This window comes from Stenella coeruleoalba, assembly GCF_951394435.1.
Source record: "Stenella coeruleoalba genome assembly, chromosome: 7".
NCBI lineage: Eukaryota > Metazoa > Chordata > Mammalia > Artiodactyla > Delphinidae > Stenella > Stenella coeruleoalba.
In genome coordinates this window covers 42,023,996-42,045,885 of record NC_137153.1, presented here as the reverse complement: position 1 = coordinate 42,045,885, position 21,890 = coordinate 42,023,996, and the positions used below count along the sequence as shown (strand labels likewise).

General features: G+C 44.1%; 2 protein-coding genes across 7 annotated transcripts in view; one reads left to right on the top strand and one right to left on the bottom strand.

Annotated features, from left to right (window-relative positions):
- LOC307188879 (uncharacterized protein) overlaps window positions 1–13,131 on the top strand; it is a gene marked incomplete at its 5' end in the record, with an annotated part of 65,041 nt that extends 51,910 nt beyond the window's left edge. The window contains one exon of the mRNA XM_079926550.1: window positions 1,414–13,131. The remainder of the gene's footprint in view (window positions 1–1,413) is intronic.
- A 10-nt stretch (window positions 13,132–13,141) lies between these two features.
- RASEF (RAS and EF-hand domain containing) overlaps window positions 13,142–21,890 on the bottom strand; it is a 187,373-nt gene continuing 178,624 nt past the window's right edge. For all 6 annotated transcript variants that reach the window (XM_079927575.1, XM_079927576.1, XM_079927577.1 and 3 more), the window contains one exon: window positions 13,142–18,182. In XM_079927575.1, the coding sequence (XP_079783701.1) occupies window positions 18,077–18,182 (106 nt within the window). In that variant the 3' untranslated portion in view covers window positions 13,142–18,076. The remainder of the gene's footprint in view (window positions 18,183–21,890) is intronic.

The following is a 21,890-nucleotide window of genomic DNA, read 5'->3' as shown; positions in this document are numbered from 1 at the left end:
GTCTTCGAGCTCCCTCTGGTTGTTGGCAGAATTCATTTCTTTGCAGTTGTGGGACTGAGAGCCCTAGCTTCTTGCTGGCTGTCAGCTGGAGGCCACTCTCAACATCTAAAGGCCACCACAGAGGCCACGTGCAGTTTTTTCCACGTGGGGTTTCCCAACGTGGCCACTTCATCAAGCCAGAAAGTAGTCTCTAGAGTATGCTAGAAGACAGTCTTATATTATGTAATGTAATATAATCATATGTATGACATCCCATCACCTTTGCTGTGTGCTGTTGATTAGAATCAAATCACATGTCCACCCACACTCTTGAGGATGGGATTACACAAAGCATGAATACCAGGAGGTGGGAATCATGAGGGGAAGCCACCTTGGAGACTGTCTCTGCAAACAAGGAAAGGTTTAGGTTGTTATCTGCTCTCATTTCTTCCATTTCATTCAGCCACATGGGCCTATTCTACTTTCTTGTTTCACTGCTATTTACCACCACCTGCCCCTGACCTTTGAAGTTTTTTCCAAACCCTTCTCAGGTTACCACAAATTTTTCAGCGTTCACGTTGTCCCTATGATAATGTCCTCTCTCTTTTCTTCCTTGATAAGGACAAAGAAATCCCCAGTTCCACCTATCAGCTAAAGAAGTAACGAATAAGCATAATTTGTAGGGTCTTTGTTAATTGACTTCTTTTTTAACCAGAGTGTCTCTCCTGGGACTTCTTCCAGCATAGGGAAAGCTGTTTTTTTTGTTTTTGTTTTTTTCATGAACCATTTGTTCTTACGCATTGCTAATCACTGTTGAGAGAGGCAAACCCTCATGGACCTTTAGTATTCCTGAATGTTTTTCTTACTGGGTATGCCAAGAATACAAGGCCCTGATTGTTTTCCATGCCATTTCTCAGGATTGTATTTGCAGCAATCAACCTTGACAGAGAAGGCAACATTTCCCCCTGGAAAAAGATCAGGCTTGTTTCTTACTATAAAATAAGCTGTGAATCACGGAACTTCAGTGCTGCACACATATGCCTTACTGCCTTACAGATGTTCCTCTCTTGTAACACAGCCCACTGTATGGGCAGGCATCTATCATAGATCCTGTGCCACCCCCATGGCACTTGGTAGACATGGGAAACTGATGCAAAAAACCATGCTAAAGCTCTTGCTATGGCTGTGCTATGAGTAATAAAATCCTTTATATCTGATCCAGGAGTCCTGTGTCCTCTGCCAGCATTCATGGAACAGTAACAGGATAGCTAGTTAAGTTACAAATAGAGTAAAATCTCACACCCTGCACAGATCTTGACAGTCCTTATCACTTATTTTTCTAGAAGTTAAAGCTGATTTTGTTAATTTATCAAGCACCTCATGTGCGTACCTTGGAGCTTGCAGCCCTGAACCAAGCCCCTCTCTTGTCCTCAGGCCAGCCTGGATGTAGACGGTAAGGAAGGGGACGCAGAGACTCGGATGGCTACACATCTGACCTGTGAGTATCCACCTAAGTGTTCCAGTCTGTTGGGTGAAGGCTTTGGCTTGGTGTGAACGCTCGAGAGAGCCTAGGTAGTGTTTGACAATCTCTGCGGTGGCCGAGGTACAGAGGACTGCTACACCGGAGGTCCTGGTGCCGAGGGTGAGAGGTGAGGGAGGTGCACGTGGCTCACTTCAGCTTTACCTCTGCTGATGAGCGCAGAGTGAACACACCCTAACGCCAGATTGAGACCCTGGAGCCTGGGAGAGGAGGTGTGCTAATCCACCCCTACTCACCCCCAGGGTCGGCAGACCCACTGCCTCTTTAGGACGGGCACCTGGGCCTGGCTCCGGGGTGGAGGTCCTAGGTGTGGGTGTTGCAGGAGTCTGGAATTGCCCACATTGGGAAGAGGCCACATTCCCTTCAGCTACAGGCCTCAGGCCCATTTGTGCCTGTCTGGTGGGGCTTTCAGGGCAACAGATGCTCCCAGCTTGGCAGGCAGGAGCCGGGGAGGGGTATGGCAGGAATTTCAGCTGAGAAGCTGGGCTAGAACAGGGCTTGGGGTGAGCTGGGCCCCTGTACGCTTGTATGCGTAACAAGGGTCAAAGGGCCTGGGTGCCTTGGTGCTCCTGGGTTCCCAGCTGAGCACTGAGCCCGCCAGGGACAAGCTGCCCTGATGACTGTGCAGCTGTTACTGAGGGAGCTACTGCTTCCTGGACTGCAGATGACCCATTACCTTCAGAAGTGTGTGATATTTGTGTGCCCAGCATAGTTGCAGACTTTACTCAATGTGTGGCTACCTAGGGACAGGGTTAGAGTTAGGACTATGCTTGGAACAGCACTGACATAGTGGTTACGGATTGGAGGTAGGTAGTGGTAAGCATAGGGCTGGAATCACGGTGATGTTAAAGTAGGATTTGGAATTGCGTTTATGGTTCCTGTTGATAAGAGCTAGTGCATCTTGTAGATCTCACCTATAGTAGCTGGAGAATCTGCTTATCTACATGGTGAGAATTGAAAGGGTCTATAAAAGTCTGCTTTCTTCTCCAGCAGTCTGAAGTGTGGGTGGAGTAGGGGTGTCCTATCTGAGTTGATCTGGCACCATTTCCCTGTTAAAAAAGAAATGACAGGCCCAAAATGGAGTCACTTATGCTAAAAGGAAGACTTAATACCTGACCTTATTGAAGTTACAGCCTTCTCCAAGAATGTAATCCAAACTGATCGGTGTGGAAATTTCTGGTCCGCACCAGTGAGGTAATCCTTTCCATCCCCCAAAGGAAGATGAGGTAACCTGGCACATAGATCTCCTTCATCCCCTATAGATAGATTACCTAACCCTGAAATAATCTGTTTTTGTTTTTGACTTCCTTGTCATACTCTTAAAAACTTCTCTTTTTCTATAGCCTTTTAGAGCTCCCCTCTACTTGCTAAACGGGATGCTGCCCAATTCATGAACTGTTCAGTAAAGCTAACTCGATGTTTAAAAAAAAAAAGAGCTAGTGCATCTTCGATTAGGATTGTGTTAGGGTTGGAGTAGGGTACTGTTTGAGTTTAAAATCGGGATCAAAATGGGTCAAGGAGATAAATGTTGTGTTGGGGGTCAGTTTGACAGAGTAGGTCTGTCTGGTTTACTCTTCCTTTAGATTCTGTTTCTGCTGCATCAGAGAGACTGAGGGTCAGGAGCCTGCGGTAAACTGGGGACACTCCCGGGGGTAGGGATGGGAGTGTAGGTGAAGGACGGGGCTGCTGAAGAGGGCAGGGGACTGACTTGCTGACCGTGGCGTTCCTTTAAAAGCACACAGCCAAGTTGTTGAGACCAGGGGTGTGTGTGTGGATCCAAGACTGTCCTTATTAAAGGACAGGCAATGGGACAGAAATTACAAACCAGAGTTTAGAGGTGGATAAACAGACCTGGCCTGAGGTGGCCTATTGGTTGTATCGGGGAGAAAGGCTGGGAAGGATGGATTGGGAATGCATTTGTGTTTGTGGGCCTGCAAGATGGGCTGTGTCTGTCTGCATGTGTGTGGTGCCAGAGTCTGCTGGGGCATGTCTGACTCAGGGTTTTCATGAGTCTATGTAGGTGTGTTTCCTGAACATGTCTCTGGGTACTCTGAGTTAGCTTCTGAGTGGCATTGTTGACTTTATGTCCTCCTGTGTATGTGTCTGTGTGGCTAGGTGTCTGTACGCATGTGTCTTTGACTGTGTGTGAGACTCTGCTCTGGCCTCTCACTTTCCCCTGACCCTCTCCCCTGATGCGCCCCAGCTGCCAGCACTATTTACTGCAAGGGATTGGCTTCCTTTCCCTTCCCACTCTCTGGATTCCCATGTGTCCGGCTGCCTGCCCGGGGCCCTGCCCCTGAGGCCTCCGTGTGGGGCTTGACCTTGGGAATGCTACACTCTGGAAAGCCCCCGATATGCTCTTTGCCCGGCTGTGGACCCAGAGAAGTTACAGTGGAGGAGGGGGACAAGGCGGGAAAGGGGGGCAATTGGCAGCATGCACCCCTCCTTCTGGAAACAGAGCTCTCCTTCAGGCCCCCTCTTTCCTCCCCACGCTCTCATCCAGATCAAGTATTCAGGGTCCTGGCCTCACTGTCTGTGCGCATGGGAATGGACAGTCCTCCACAAGCCCCGTTAGGCATCTGGTCCTCTGCGTCCCCCAGCACCTTACAGGCCTGCCTGTGCTCATTCCTCACATCCCCACACACCCTCACGGCTGTCCTCCCTTATTTCCTGTCCCTGCCGTAGACATGGAACCACTCTTGTCCTTCATTCTGTGACAGCCCAGGCCTGTGCCGTGGAGCAGGTGGAGCAGCAGGCTTTGGATGAATGGTGAGGAGCAGAGGCTCAGCCCCTCTCACAGGTGCAGGAAGCAGCAGCGCCTTGGGGTTTACTCCTGTGCGCATCCTGTGGTTGTTGCCCTCCCTGCGTGGGCTGCAGTGAGGAGGTACAGTAACAAAGCAGCCACGGTCCCTATTTGCTGGGACTTGGTGTTTAACAAGAGAAGTGATTTTGTGGAGAAGCCATTCTCCCGCACTGCAGGCACTCGGTTGCCTGAAATGCTCTCTGTAGAATTCTGAAATGCTCTCTGTAGAATTCTGAAATGCTCTCTGCAGAGCCCAGGAGAAGGGCTCCAGAAGGTCAGAGCCATTTGCCACGACAGTATGGTATCTCAGAGGGCAGAGGCGAACTCCAAAGTTCCCAAGCAAGCATTGCTATATCCCTAGCATCTACCAGCAATTCTGGAGCAGTGAAGACCTGGTTTTGTGCCCTGCCGTGAGAGTTTTCATTCTGATTTTACTTCTTGAGCCGAGGGGGAGCTGGAAGGTGGGGCTTGTGCTAGGGTTATAGGATGGGATGAGCAAGGCTTCATCCTTCTACAACATCCTGCATGAATCATAGGCTCTGACTCTGTCTTCTCTCAGCTCTTGATTTTGCTGAGAACTGAGAATCCTGAAGGTCTTGGTTCCAGCTCATCTCTGTGCCCCTAGCCCTTTGTTGCAAAACTTGGTCAGCAGCATAAGCCAATGCCGGCACGTGGCAGGTGGGATACATGGGAAGGACCCGCTCCACCTAAGCCAGGATGTGTGCACATTAACCTCAGCCTCCCACGTGATGCTGCTGTGACCCTTCTGAGTCAATTCCCTTCATTCCGGGCCTCCCTCTCCTCTCCTTGCTCTGTGGCTCTCTGCCCAGCTCTCAGCAGGCATGGAGGATGTGCCTGCCACAGGACCCCCTATGATCTTTGGGGATGCTTTAGGAAAACACTGGAGGGTGTGGCTCAGCAGGCCTAGGCCTTGTGCCTCCTCACCTTGGGGGGCCACAGCAGGGCCTGAGCTCCCATCTGTTAGGCACAGAATCACCCTTCAGAGGAGTCATGCTTCTTCGCATCCTGGCTTTTCTGCATCCTGCTAGCAGGACACATTGTGCTAAGTGCTGGGTCCTATCAGAGGAAGAGTCGTGCCCCACGTCCTGGTTTGACGGTATGTTGAGCCATCCTGGATTTCCTTAGGAATCAGTGAGGCAGGGGCATCCCACAGTCCCCCATACCACAGTACGAGGAAGCTACAGCACTTCCTGCCCTTCCTGCAGCTTTTGGCTCCTCTGTGGTAGGTCAGAAGGTGGAAATGCAGACGTGCCACCTTCTGAGAGAAATGAGGTGTCCAAAACAGAGGTCCCTTCCATCACTCAGGGCAGCCTCTTTGTCTTTCTGCTTCCCAGTTCTCTCCTCCTACCCTCAGACATCCCCAGTCTCTGGATGGACACTAGGATGCCGCACCTGCACTGTGCCTCTAGCCTCATGCGCAAGGCTGCCTGCATCTAGAACCTCTCTGCAATCTTTCTTGCTGCTTGTCTTCCAAGAACACCTTCTTCACACACATGATCAGCAACTCAGCCACCTTGGACACCCACTGCGTACGCTGTAATAGTAGTTTGCCCTCGTAACTTCCAAAATCCGTCTCCACCTGTGGCTTTCAGCTTTGGTTCTTCATACCCCTCCACCCACCCCCAGCCATGGTCCCTTCCCAGCTCCTCACTTACCCTTTTGAGTTTTTGCCGACACTGTCGTACATGGGGGAGCAATCTTTCTTCTAATACTCAAAGTCTTACCTCATTAATGCTTCCTTCTCTCTATTAGCCACCAGCAAAGTTTCTGTGCTTTTTCCAAGGCCATCTCCTGGACTTGGACATTTGCTCTCATCCCCTCACCTGTAACCACCACAGGGCTCCCTTTGCTCTCCTGCATCATCAGTTTATCACTCCTCAAGCGCATCATTTATGTCAACATCAAATACTTTGTCTCTCACCTTCAAAAAAACCCCTCTCTGCGCCCCTCTTTCTCTTACAGCTGTATCCTTGTTTTTCTGCACCTCTGTGGAACAGACCTCCTTGAATTGCTTACACTTGCTATCAGCAACTGCTCTTCTTTCATTCTCCCTTGAATCCACCCCAGTCATGCCTTCACCTCCATCACATGTGAGTCTGTTCTCAAAGCCATGAGTGAGCTCTGTGTTGCTAAATCTAGTGTTCAACTCTGGATTCTCATCTTACTTGGCCAATTCAGAATTTTTCATGCAGTTGATCACTTTCTCCTTGCCATATTTTCCCCTCTTGGCTTCCAGTATGTCACACTCTTCTGGATTTCCTCCTTCCTCCCTGCTACTGTTTCTCAGTCTCCTCTGCTTACTGGTTCCTCTTTTCCCTTCCAGTTTCTTTCTTTTTTCTGCTTTTTTGGCTGCACCTCACGGCATGTGGGATCTTAGTTCCTGGACCAGGGATAGAACCTGTGCTCCCTGCAGTAGAAAAGTGGAGTCTTAGCCACTGGACCGGCAGGGAAGTCCCTCCCTTTCAATTTCTTAATGTTGGAATGTCCCAGAGCCCAGTCTTTAGATCTCTCCTTCATTTATACTCATTCCTTTGGTGACCTTACCTGGTCTCTTGGTTTTATATACCTCTGTCTGTCTATCTATCCATCCATCTGTCTATCATCTGTAGCCAGTACCCTCCCTGAGCACTATAAGGCTTCTATGTTGAGGATAGACATGGCCTATCCTCAACATAGACCACATTCTCATGGTCTCAGAAAGAAGCAGAGTGATTATAGTTGTGAAACTACTGCAGTAATCATAGTAGCAGAGGAGGCAAGAAGAGGTTATATTCTGAATTCATTTTGAAGGTAGGGATAATAGGATTTACTGATGGATCAGAAGCAGATTGTTAGAAATAAAATCAAGGATGACACCAATATTTTTGGCCTGAAAAACTGGCAAGAGAAAGGTGCCATTAACTGATGTGGGAAATACTGTGATTGGAGCAGGTTTGGTATGTGTGATTGGGTGGTGGCAGTGGTGGCACAGGGAATTAGTTCACTTTTGAGATAAACTTTGGACATCCAAGTGTATATTTTGATTAGACAATCTGAGCATGTGAGACTTTCTACTACACAAGATAATGATCTCCATGGAGGCAAGGCCTGTGTCTTGGTGACTGTTAATGTCTGGCATAGTTCCTGGCACATAGTAAGTACTCAAATATTTTAATTGTTAAATGCAAGATGCCTCTCAAGGTCATTTTCATTGTGACCCCTTTATGTGATCCTACAGTCCTCCTCATCAGCTGACTACTTCCTCCTGTGGCAGGACCTCACATACCATAGCACTCATCACACGGATGTAGTAATTTATCTGCCCCCTCAGTCCAGACTTCGGATTGATTCAAGTACTATTAAGGTATTGCTGTACACTAGCCACTATTCTAAGCCCTGGGGATATGAGACTATTGTAATTATTCAGGAAAGAAAGAGTGAGAAACTGAACTATAAGCAGAGGCAGTAAAAAATAGAGGAAAAGGGGCAACTTGATACCAAAATTAGAACCCAGTGACTGACTCGGTGTATGGTCTGAGTAGATGTATAGTGACATCCATTCCCTGACATCAGAAAACAGTTTGGTGGGGTGGTGGACGTTTGGAAAATTTGAATTAATTTGCATTGTCTTTGGAGCAAGATGGAGCTTCCCCTGCTTGTTGGCTGTACAGTTGGAGCTCAGAGGAAAGGATAGTGCAGAGAAGTGGCTTTGGGAATTACCAGCACATTAATAGTGAATGATGTTTTGGGTATGGATGTACAGTTATTCTCCCTTTCTCAGATGAAGAAACTGGGGCTCAGAAATGTTAAGTAACTTGTCAAATGTCAGAGTTAGGATTCTAACTCTGATGATTTTTTCCACATTCCATCCTTGTGACTTTGACCTTAAAATTTGCATCCTTTCCAAGGGTCACACATTTGGCCTGAAAATTGTAAAAACCACATGCTCAAGGATTTTGTAATGTTTTGCTTGTGTTGTAGTTTTGCTGCCCTTTGTTCATGTTTATCATCTTTCTCTGAAATCATTCTTTGGCCACTTCAGCCAGAAGTTTCCTTCCAAAGGGAAAGGGGTGAGCCGAATCTTTTACTTACACTTAACCTACATCGAGTGGAACAAGCACAGCCCTGAGCTATGCTGTTCTGCCATGGCCTTCTGAAGGGTCTGGGGTTCCAGCCTTCCTTCCAGGGAGACAAGTTCCTGCTCCAACCCAGTTAACAGAAGAAGCTAGGACAGGGTCCGCTTATGCCTTCTCAGGAGGTCAAGGGAATATGACTGCCACCATTAAGAGATCCATTCTGCGGCCAGGCTGCCGGTGGTGGTGGATCACCCATCCGGTGGTGGTGCTGGGGGTGGGGGTGGGATGCAGGCTGACTGAACAGGAAGCAGGAAGGAGCTCTAGGAGTGTCTCAGGATGACCTCCTAAAACAGTCTGTAGGAGGAACCTCATTCAGTCTGTGAGTGAGGGAGCGTGGAGACAACAAGTAGTTTGGAGGGGCTTACATTTCTTAGTAGATGCTTACAGATCTCAGCTTGCCTCTCAGCCACCTCCCTCCCCAGCTTTCTCCATTTCAATCCAAGGGTTTTAGAGAATTTCACATATTTACATGAATGATAAACAGATATTTCTCTGAAATAGCCAATTATTGGACATCTTCAGAAAGAGGTGAAGGGGCCACAGACCCTCTTCAGTTCTGAGCCTTTTATCTGATTGTTAAAGACTTACGTGTGGCATTAAATTCTAGATTCCTGGCCACTTTCTGGTCTGGTTAATGGGACAGGACAGTTTCTAAAGCCTTAAAGTTTTCTTTTGACAGTCAAGGTGAGTAGTTCTGGTGCTTTCTGAAATGCAGTGGGACATAATGAAGAAATGGGGAAGGATGACAGGAATGAAGGGCTGGAGCTGGCAAGCTTATATGATGCAGTCTTTGGTTGGGGAAAGGACAGGAGTCATCCTCTAAGGGGAAGGCACCAGGCAAATCCTGGGAGGGGATACAGCCGACTGAGTTTAGCACCATATAATATACATGAAATATATTATAAATATACATATATAAAAATAAGTATATATAAAAGGATACATGAATATTCAGGGAGGCAAGGCTGGTGGAAAGGAGGAAAGTGGTGACGGATCCCAGGTATAGGTGGTGTAGAAATGAGACACGGCGCAGGGCTGAGTACAGGCTGCTGGCAGGAACTCGACCAGCTCAGGTATTTTCCATAACATTTTATGGAAAAAACCCGAATGAACTTTTTGGCCAACCCATTATGTTTAGAAAACCTCTTGTGTTTGTGGTTCTTTCCCAGAAGCTTCAATGCTAAACCCACTGCTCTTTTATGGGCAAACAGATTGCAGCTGAGATTTACTCAGCTCCTTCCTCCAAAAGTATTGGACCTTGAGTTGGCTTCCTGGCTCTAAGCTCCTTTGAGTGCAAAGCAGATTGGCTTTTCTCCCTTACCTGCCCTGGTTAGGAACATCCCAGCTTCTGTCCCAGGTACTCAGACCCCCATCTACATGGTCGTCCTCTCTGCTTCTGTCCCTGCCTACCCTTGGGGGTGGGGGACAAGCCCCTCTCCATGTCCTGCTGTGATCTTCATTCCAGGTGTCATTCATTCCATGCAGCTGTTAGGCAGTGGAAGTGGGATATAGGCAAGAGAGCTACAGCAGCCTCCCAGGTGAGTTCTCCAGAAAGATCTAACCAATAACCAACAGGGAGCAGAGAGGGGAGAGTCTGTCAATTGCTTTTGACATTTGATTGTGTTATCTTGCTTTCTCTGTTGTCTCCTTCTGTAAGAGCTATTTTTGGATATTGGACTTCCTTCCTCTCCTGGTTTCTCTTTCTTTGCACTTTTCTTTCTGTAAGACTCCTCAAATCTGTCTTTCAAACTCTATATTGTTTACTTTTTTGTAAACTTATGCTGTCATGTTTTGAACTCCTAAGATCTTATTTTTGATTTATGAATGTTCCTTATTGATAGTATCTTGTTCTTGTTTCATGGCTGCAGTAGTTTTGTCTATCTCTCTAAATATATTAATGATAGATTTTTTTCTCTGCATAAGCTCTGTTTCCCTAAGTTGATATTTTTCCTGTTTTATTTGGTCTCTGTTTTCCATGTTAGAACCTTTCCACAAAAATCCAGTGATCCTTCAGGTGTTCAGGGGAGCTAACATCCTGATTGAAAGTTCTGAGTGATGGGAGCGACTTGCCAACTTTGAACTTTACTGTAGGGTGATGGAGGTAGGGTGCATTTCTTAGAAAAGGTCTTTCCTCTTATCTGGTCATTACTCCAGGGAAAAGTCTTTCAATCTCTGGAAGATAAAAGCATCAGTGTTCTGAAAGCTGAGTGGGTAGTATTAGCTTTTAGCACTGAGCGCTCAGATTACATATTGTCATTTAACTCCCCTGCTTTTTGAACAGTACCAACACACTCAACCGTGCCTTATATAGCCCCCAATCTAGCATCCCTCTGTTTTACTCCAGAAAATACATCTCCAGACTTTGGTCAGAGTAGTAGTGGCGTAGCATGAGAGAACAATATTTAAGGATAAAACTGCTTCTCAAACTACTTTCACCCCACCTTCCCTTATACTCCCAGTTCCAGAGGTACGTGCTTCTGCCTTTGGGAAATTGGCAATGTAAACCTAGATTGCTCTCTGCTTTCCCCCACTAGCTTAGAATTCAGCTTTCTTAGGTTGTTAACTCGGTTCCAAGTTTTCCATCTACTCTCCAGCTTCATTATTTTGTTCCTATTGTCTTCTGCCTTTGTGGCTCTGTATCTTTAAAAGAAAAACCCATTTGATTCTAGTTTCAGTGGGGTTTTAGAGAGGAGAAAAATGCTATGCCATCTCACCCCAGACAACATTCACTATTTCTGCTTCTTAACCCAATTATCCTCAATCTTTAACCTTTCTTACTTCCTCAGCGCATATTCATGGCTATAAGAGGGATGATTAAATCAGACTAGTTTCAGAGCTGCAGTTATACAGGCAGGAGGTGGATTACTACACATTCCTGCAAGGACCACATTTTATCCTTAAACTTCAGCACACTTGATGGTCAAGAACAATTGGCCACATGCATTCTTTTTCTTCTGTGAGATTTGGCTTGCTAACATATAAAACAGCATCTATAATGTTAACATCATGCTCCCCTTGCTTGGAACCTGGAGGGGAGTGTATCACCAGTAAGTGGTAGTCAGGGATGTAGGACAGAGCAGGGGGACCAATCCCCGCTTCCCACAGCGAGCTTCCAGGCTGAAGCAGAACTGAACTGGATCAGGGAGAGGACTAATACCACTAAATCAAGCTTGGAGTTTTGATTACTATGTGGGAATTCTCTTCTGAATATACTATGTTTGCAGCTTCTCACCCAGGGCAGGGGTTCTTACTTAGGGCCATGGACCCATTGGGTCTATGGGTAAAAATCTATATTTCTACCTTGAATGGGAAAAAATTACATGTTTATTTTTTTACTAAACTCTGATTGGAATTTAGCATTTCATTTAATATAAAATGCTAGCAACAAACCCCAATAGGATTATTGGTATCTGTGACTGGGAACAGTCTTTCAGTATCATTGGTTTCCTTAATAATCCTATGTATTTCATTTTATTCATTTAAAAACATTATTCCAAGGGGCTCCTCAGCTTCAGAGGAGTCTGTGACATTAAGAAAACCCTTGAGACCCTGATCTAGAGGAATCTTAAGTCATGAGGCTGCTGAAGTGTGCACTGAGAGTGGGGAAAGGTTACCCCCACTCAGTAAAGTCTAAAGGGCTGCAGGAGACAGAAATCATCCAGCATGCCAGGCACACAGGTAACCTGCTCATCTTGGTGAGACATGCAGTCTCCAAGTCTACCATGGGCATTGGGGGTAGAAATCATGGGGGAGAGGCTCTAGCTCAGACCCCAGGGTTGGGTAGAGCTGCTGGGAGGAAGCGGTCTCTGAAATGAGATGTGCAGGACAGACAGGAGTTGGGCAAGCAGATGACGAGAGCAGACAGAGTGGTGTTCCAGGCAGAGAGTGGAGCTGAGTAAAGGGCTGGAGGGGAGAGAGCAAGGCTTGACGGAGGGACAGTTTCCTGTGCCCGACTGGGGACTTTGGGGTGGAGAAAGAGGGGGAGGAGGCAGAATGTGGATCTTTATTTGTTTACAAGTTTGTTGTCAGCCTCCACCAGAACGCAGTCGGCTTCAGATCTTACTCACTGTGCATCCCCTGGGTCTAGAATTGCACCCATGACAGTCAGGCTCAATAAACATAACTGAATTAGCAAAGGAACAGTTAGGAGTCAGATCACAGAGGGCCTGAGGGGTCATGTTAAGAAATTTTTGGATATTATCTAAGAGTAAATATATCTGTTTCTGAAATGACTGATCAAGAAGAGAAGATATTTGTGGCGAATTAAAGAGCATTAGTTTTACTCCTAAAAGTACACTGGAACTCAGAACTTCCTCTGAAGAGATCTTTATCCAGCTCTTGAGTTCTACCCTGCTGCACAGCAGTGGGAAGATGTGCCAGAAAACTGGGATTGAGAAATTTTCAGAAAGCTCAAATCCTAAGGACAGTCAGGGACTCTATAAAAATGTATGTCAAATACCACGAAACATGGTTCCTGAACTGCCAGCCTGAGAGGTCACGAGTTAAAGGGCCTTACAACTAAATTCCCATTCTACAGAAATTTAAGAAATATAAATTCACAAATAAACCTGATATGCAGAAAAAAATTTAAAACTGGGTAATTATTCGTAGAATTTTGCACTTGAAAATTTAGCTTAACCTGTAATTCAAGTTGAAGCATTTGTGCCTATTTTCCATTTTCAGCTATGAAAACATCTTAATGTCTAGATCTGGAAAGAAAAGATGTTATTTTTTATTTTACGGCTTGCAAAACAATATGCTTTGTTGGAGATTCATTCCCATCCTGTGGACTTTTGGATATATACACAGGAAATCCTTGTCAACAGGCTATTGGTCATAGTATAAAGGTTAGTTTCCATTTAAATAACCCCAATACCCACCACCATTTTTACTGTCATTTAGATTTGAAAGCCCAGTCAGAGCTCTGTTACATTCTTCGTCCTTTCAACTACTTCATCCAGTCACCCCTTAATAAACGGAGAGCATACGCTTATAAGGACTCCATTCACAACTTTCCATTCTAACTTTCAGGCCCTCATTTTTCTCTCAATGATTTCCTTCTCTTTTAATCTACTCTTTACAGAATATTCTGTCCTATATGATACCCCAACTTTGTGCCTAATGAAATACCAAGAATATACGTGGGAGGTAAATGAACTTATGTCCAAGTGAATCCTCTACAATGCCCCATTCCTCAAAGTAATCTGGTAAATTTCGGGAGTTCTGTCATATTGATGGTAGTACCCAGGGCCCTGAGCAAGACCAATGGGATCAGTGGTGCCTCAAAAGTTTTTCTTTTTTCACTGAGGGTGATCAAAATGCCAGGTACTATTCTAAGCCCTTTCCATACATACACTCATTTAGTCCTCACAACCACTCCATGAGAAAGGTACTGTTGTCACCCTTATTTTACCAATGAAGAAGCTGGGGTACACAAAGATTAAGCCCCTTATTCACAGTTAGCGACTAGTAGGTACATGAGGCCAGGTTCAAACCCAGGCAGGCTGGCTGCAGAGCTCAGACCTGTGGCCACCAAAATATGTTGCCTCTTATTTATACTGTCCTTGTGTATTGTGTATGTATGTCTCTGTGTATGTGTGTCTGCAGAAACTCTGCAAAGCCTGCCTTTAAACAGTTAATTCTTTGATTTCCCATTCAAGCACTGTGTATAGCAGAGGGGAGGCAGCAGCAGACAAGAGGGATAAAGCTCAGAGGCTATGTCTAGTTAAACAAGTATGAGGGCAATAAGGATGCTGACCAGTTAGGAAGGGGGCTCTACAGGTGAAAGCAGGCAGCCTCATCCTGGTTTGGGGTTGAGAAGGGAAACTTCCTGAAGGAAGTGATGTTTAAACTAAAGCAGAAGGATGAGCGGAGTTAGCTAGGCAGGGTGGGGGGCCACGCAGGGGTGTCAGAGGAGGGGCCTAACCCCTGAGGTCATGAGAACTGCCAGAGCACGTCCTGAAATTTTTCTGCGAAAGCCTTACTGTTGCTGGCTGTCACACCCCAAGCTGGTCGACCTGTAGCCCCGCTGGCCGAGATGACATGATGTGCCACAGTACCACACACCATGTGTTCATCCTTTTCTCTCTCAGCCAGCTGCCCAGGCCAGTGTTTTAGAGGCAGGGTTTCATGTAGGCACATCGTAGGACTAAAATTACTTCAGCGATGCCTGCAGCAAAGCTGAAGGAAACACCAGAAGGCCAAAGCAAGCATGCTTTATTGAATTTATGATGTAGAAAATATTTGTAGTTCCTTAGACATTTGCATTGCTATAAAAATTACACTTTACGGGATAATTATTAATGGTTTGAAGAGAAATAAACAGTATAAACGAAATATAGCCGATACCATGAAAATGTCAACCATGTAAATCAAAATCATAAAATAATTATTCAGTACTCAGAGGCCTTCTTAATATATACATATGAAATTTCTCATACACATATACAATAAAAGCCCACAAAAAACGTGACTCTGAAGCCGATCACTGTACAAATATGAAAATAAATATCTTTAAACTCAATTTTATCTTCAGCAAGAGGGTTGTACGCTTTGGCTTCATGCAAATCATATTTAGTATTAAATAATCAAATGTCACATATGTCATATAAAGCAGCAAGTGGAAAAAATAAATTATGAAAATGCATGAGGCTAAAAGTTAACAGTGAAAAATGTCTCCATAGCCAATGTTCTTTTCCATGACAAAACTAAAATATTATCCATTGTGTCAGGATACATAAAAAGAGTGTAGTTTAACTGTGATTTTAAAAGCTCTCCAAGGAAAAATTGAGACAAGGTGAGTTACTTGCATAGAACTATGCAAGTGTAGCAAATTAAGTTCAATTTAAAAACATTAGTTATTTTTGTTCTTACCAAAAATATACTCTAAATTTGAGAACACCTTCATGAAGTCAAATGTTAGTAATAATCTTGGTTTCCTAGCAAGGCAACTGAAAGAGCTATAAGTAGCTTTTCTTTAAACAAGATTGCTAACTGTAAGTCTCTAATGGAGCTATAAGTCTCTAATTTGGATTTTGTTGCAAAAATATCTATTCAGGATCAATTAGTTAAAGATGATTGCTTTGTTAATCACAGGCACCTATCTAATCTAATCAAGTTGGGTGCACTGGCTGTACAACCCAGAAGCAAAGACCAAGATAATACTTCTGTATCAAAGGTATACTATTATATACAGATTGTAAGACAAATATAGACACTTTGTGGGAAAATAAATAAAGACAACACAATAACATGTATACCAACACAGTTTTGTGCAATTGCACCAAACACCTAAACTTGAGTACCATATATCAACACATAGGTGTCAGGCCTATTCTAACCTAGGCTCCATAGATGCCACCTAGGCAAACAGCAGTGGCAAAACTTTCATCACACCATGGCACAAAAATAACCATCCCTCCCTGGTTCAGTTTGACAATTCCCCACCAGCAAGGCATTCTTTTTGGTAAAAAATGTAAACTTTTTTTTCTCCTGGGACCAAAAAACAGAAAACAGGAATCCATGGTAGAGTTGTTGAGGACAGAACCAACTTTCCAGTAAAAAAAAAAAAAAAAAACAAAAAACAAACCGAACTAGATCTCACCAGTAGAGAGAAGGCACACTTTGAAAAGCTAAACGGACGTTGTGGCTAATTATAATCTCTGTGTGCTAACATGATCATAAAAATCATAAATAGAATTGTTTTAATTCTACAAGAGGGATGTTTTTAGCTTATGTATTACAATAAATAAGAGCTATTATTTAAGTTTTTTCAGCAGGCTACTTGGGGCCTGGACCTATGAACAAAGGTAAGTTCAAGACTCTAGTTGGGAATAACTTAGCTGGTTCAGGCCACTGAAAACCAAAACCAAAAACCAAAGAGCATGCCTTGCTGACCCACCCTGGGGTCAGGTACTGACTCCTTTGGCTTTTGGAGACATTTCAGTGGGGAAGTCTGGGAGGCAGTACGGCTTCTAGGAGGGCAAAACCTATCAGGCTGTTGGTGAGGATGAGTCCCTAATCACCTGAAACAAAGGACTCTGAGTTACCTGTACCCTAACCACAATTCCTCTTCAAAAGAGGTGATTTTCCGAAACTACATGTAACATTTCTTTCACTGTTCATTATTTAAGGAGGAGAATGCTGGCAACCAGGGAGTTAGGGGATTTGCGTTTTTCTGGAGATTATACTCTTAAACCATGGGTAAACCATGGGGAGGTTTGAGCATGCATATTTTCATTCAGCAAAATGTTAAATCAATACTAGTGTATTTTTTGAGTGAGATACAATTCACATACCATAAAATTCACCATTTAAAGTATACAGTTTAGTGGGGTTTAGTATATTCACCAAGTTGTGCAACATTACCACAATATAATTCCAGAACATTCTCATCATCCCGCAAAGCAACCATAGCCCATTAGTAGTCACTCTCAATTCCTCCCTTTTACCAGCCCCTGGCAGTCTCTTGCTGGTGTTTTTTTTTTAAGTGAAGTGTGACAACTTTCCTGGGCATTGTATTTTCAGTTGCATGTCGCTTTATATTTTTTCATTAGAATTTTTAACAGTGAATTCAAACCATTGACTTTATAAGTATTCTGAGATTAAAAAATACCCTCTTTTATATACAAACTATTTTTGTCCCCCAAAACACTTATTTTGTTTTCTTTCTTTATATATAAAAAATAGATTTTTCTGTCTCCACTGGAGCTTAAAACATTACCATTTTTTCTCAAATTCTGTTCTTGTACAAGAAGTGAGAAAAATTAATACCCCAATATTTTAAAAGTACAGACAGGGCTTCCGTGGTGGCGCAGTGGTTGAGAGTCCACCTGCCGATGCAGGGGACGCGGGTTTGTGCCCCGGTCCGGGAAGATCCCACATGCCATGGAGCGGCTGGGCCAGTGAGCCATGGCCGCTGAGCCTGCGCGTCTGGAGCCTGTGCTCCGCAAGGGGAGAGGCCACAACAGTGAGAGGCCCGCGTATGGCAAAAAAATAAATAAAAAAATAAAAATTAAAAGTACAGACAAGCAGAGTCCTTATTAACTGTGGGCCATCATGCTCTCCTTCTCACTCCTTAAAAGAGCTACAGAGCTGAGAGGGCCTAGGCCTGAAAGGCTATAAGCTGCTTGTTTACAGATGAGGAAATGGATGTAATGTGGGTTGGCAACACGTCTGAGACCACAAGGCTAGTTTACAGCAAAGCTAGGATGGTAACCCCCTTTTATTAGTTTGCTAGTATTGAATATTGGAAGTAAATGTCATAAGTTATTTACCACATGAACCTAATTACGTCAGTGAATTTCTTCTATAGCTCTGATCTGAGCATGTGCTTTTTTTTTTTTTTTAACCCCTTTAAAAACATTTACACACTATCTATTAAGACTTTGTAAGGATAAGACAGGTATATTTAACCAGGGGGCCCAAATCACTCATTGAAACATAGCAAAAAAGAGCCGAGGTTCTGGAGGGACCTGAGAGCACAGTTCAGATTTCCCACACTGTAACTCTCCATACGACAGGGCCTGTAGGACGTACCACTCCATGTAGGAAGCAGATAAGTCACGGACATTCAGTACTCTGGGAATGAAGGCTTCGTGGGCCAAGGATCTTTTGGATTTAACCATTGCAACAATTCTTCATCTGGGTTGACTTTTTGGAACTGGTCCCACTCAGATTGGTAATGGATTTGCTGTCATGCTCATCAGTTCTTTTTTTCACTTCCCTGGAGGGAGAGAGAGAGACACAGAGAGAAAGGAGATTACTGAGGTATAAAACTGAACCATAAACAACTCTCTGGAAATAAAAGAGCACTGCTGAGCACTTGCTGTGTGCCATCCAGACAGTGTTCTAAGTGCTTTGTAGGTGTTGACCTATTTAATCCTCACAACAACTATATGATTTTGTTGTGCCCCATTTTATGTGAGGAAAAAAAGGCAAAAAAAAGTTAAGAAATTTCCCTTAGGTTACACAGCTGGAGAAGTGGCCACACAGGTGGGCTCCAGTGCTCACATTCTCAGTACCAGGCCACACACTCATGCATGCGCGCGCGCGCACGCACGCACGCACACACACACACACACACGCCCAGGTGCCTATACACGTGCACACACTCACATGCACACACACAGACTATTCTTGCTCTCTCCTGTGGTTTTGCATGGCTTATAGTCTGCACACGCACAGGTCACTCCTTAGGACTCTGGAACCTGTTGGCTCCCACCCCCAGCTAAGGCTTAACATTAACATTGACTTTATAACCATTCTGTAATTATACAAGATCGTGGAGATAACAACAGATGGTTAAAATCCAGAAAAAATGTCTTCCTTTTGCCTCTTCCTAAATTTCTTTTAGAAATAACTGCTAGAGGCAACACTGGACCAAAGATCTCCATGATCTTATGAAAGCCCCCTAGGGAAGTCTCCTATCCCTGGGGATGCTTGTGAAATACACACATCCTGAAGTCCCACCTTAGACAAGCTGAATGGCAAACTCTGTGAGTAAGGAGAGTGTGACAGCTTGTCCCCAAGACAACCCCCAAGAGTTCTGCCTCCGCTGTCAGTGTCTGGTGCCCCCCATTAAGTGGTGAAGCTTGTGTCACTCCCCCATGGTCAGCACCGGCTCTGTGACTGCTCAGACCAATAGAATGGCGAGGAAATGGTGTGCTAAAACTACCAAGCCAGGCATTAATAAGGCCTGACCATTTTGAGCTGCCATTTACGAAGCCCAGTGTTCCTCACTGGAGAGAGGGCAGCAGAGAGGTCCAGGGGGCTGAGATGCCACAGGGAGGAGCCCCCTGGCCGCAGACATCAGACCGAGCCACAGCAGTGTCCACGACCGCAAATGCATGAGACGCCCGAGGGAGAGCAGTCACGGACCCTCCAGTGAGATCCAGTCACTTCTGGTAATTTCAAAAAATAAAAAGTGGTCTTGTTCTAGGCGACTACATTTTGGGTGGCTTGTTACAAAGCAGTAGATCCTGGGAATTGGCATATTCCCAGCACAGCAACGCTGTTCAATAGAAATAGAATGTAATTCACGTATGTAATTTAAAATTCTTTAGCAGCCACAGTAAAAAATGTAAAGAGAAATAGGTGAAATTAATTTTATTAACATATATTATTTAACTCAGTACTACAAAAATATCATTTTAGCATGCTACCAATAAAAATATTAATGAGCTATTTTACAATTTTTTTAAACATCTTTATTGGAGTATAATTGCTTTACAATGGTGTGTTAGTTTCTGCTTTACAACAAAATGAATCAGTTATATATATACATATGTTCCCATATCTCTTCCCTCTTGCGTCTCCCTCCCTCCCATCCTCCCTATCCCACCCCTCCAGGCGGTCACAAAGCACCGAGCTGATCCCCCTGTGCTATGCGGCTGCTTCCCACTAGCTATCTACCTTACGTTTGGTAGTGTATATATGTCCATGCCTCTCTCTCGCTTTGTCACAGCTTACCCTTCCCCCTCCCCACATCCTCAAGTCCATTCTCTAGTAGGTCTGTGTCTTTATTCCTGTCTTACCCCTAGGTTCTTCATGACATTTTTTTTCTTAAATTCCATATATATGTGTTAGCATACGGTATTTGTCTCTCTCTTTGTGACTTACTTCAGTCTGTATGACAGACTCTAGGTCCATCCACCTCATTACAAATAGCTCAATTTCGTTTCTTTTTATGGCTGAGTAATATTCCATTGTATATATGTGCCACATCTTCTTTATCCATTCATCCAATGATGGGCACTTAGGTTGTTTCCATCTCCGGGCTATTGTAAATAGAGCTGCAATGAACATTTTGGTACATGACTCTTTTTGAATTATGATTTTCTCAGGGTATAGGCCCAGTAGTGGGATTGCTGGGTCATATGGTAGTTCTATTTGTAGTTTTTTAAGGAACCTCCATACTGTTCTCCACAGTGGCTGTACCAATTCACATTCCCACCAACAGTGCAAGAGGGTTCCCTTTTCTCCACACCCTCTCCAGCATTTATTGTTTCTAGATTTTTTGATGATGGCCATTCTGACTGGTGTGAGATGATATCTCATTGTAGTTTTGATTTGCGTTTCTCTAATGATTAGTGATGTTGAGCATTCTTTCATGTGTTTGTTGGCAGTCTGTATATCTTCTTTGGAGAAATGTCTATTTAGGTCTTCTGCCCATTTTTGGATTGGATTGTTTGTTTTTTTGTTATTAAGCTGCATGAGCTGCTTATAAATTTTGGAGATTAATCCTTTGTCAGTTGCTTCATTTGCAAATATTTTCTCCCATTCTGAGGGTTGTCTTTTGGTCTTGTTTATGGCTTCCTTTGCTGTGCAAAAGCTTTGAAGTTTCATTAGGTCAAATAAAAAAAATTTATTTTTGTTTTTATTTCCATTTCTCTAGGAGGTGGGTCAAAAAGGATCTTGCTGTGATTTATGTCACAGAGTGTCCTGCCTATGTTTTCCTCTAAGAGTTTGATAGTTTCTGGCCTTACATTTAGGTCTTTAATCCATTTTGAGCTTATTTTTGTGTATGGTGTTAGGGAGTGATCTAATCTCATACTTTTAGATGTACCTGTCCAGTTTTCCCAGCACCACTTATTGAAGAGGCTGTCCTTTCTCCACTGTACATTCCTGCCTCCTTTATCAAAGATAAGGTGACCATATGTGCATGGGTTTATCTCTGGGCTTTCTATCCTGTTCCATTGATCTATATTTCTGTTTTTGTGCCAGTACCATACTGTCTTGATTACTGTAACTTTGTAGTATAGTCTGAATACAATTTTTATACTGTCTTCAAAATCCAGTATTTATTTAATACATCCAGCACATCTCAGCTTGGATTAGCCACACTTCAGGTGGCTAGTGGCTACTAAACTGGTCAGCACAGCCCCAAAAGGAGCTGATATGTGCTAACCTTTGAAAACCACTGCTCTGTGAGTAGGAAACAAAAGGGTAACTGGTTCTTGCTGGAGACTAGTTAATAAATGCTATGTTACATGTTTTCACATAGTCCTTATTTAATACACACAACACACACACATGCTGACAGGTAACAGGTGAGCATCAATGTCTTCCCTTCACAGATAAGAAATAAAGACTCAGGAAAAGAAGGAGGATACACAGTTCAACCCCATAACACCCTGTAAGACTTGGTTCAGACTTCTGACCTCCAGAACTATTATTTTTATTGCTTAAAGCACTAGGCTAGTAGGAATCTGTTACAGTGACAATATAAAACTAATACAAACTCCCAAATGCAAAATCTTGACCATTTGGTCATTCAACAAATGTCCGATTTATGCCAAACTCTGGGCTCCTCAACCAGTGAGCTTTTTTTTTTAATTGTAAATTTTTTTTTTTTTTTTTTAAATTTGGCTGTGCCGGGTCTTAGTTGTGGCACACGGGATCTTCCTTGTGGCATAGGGGATCCTTAGTTGCA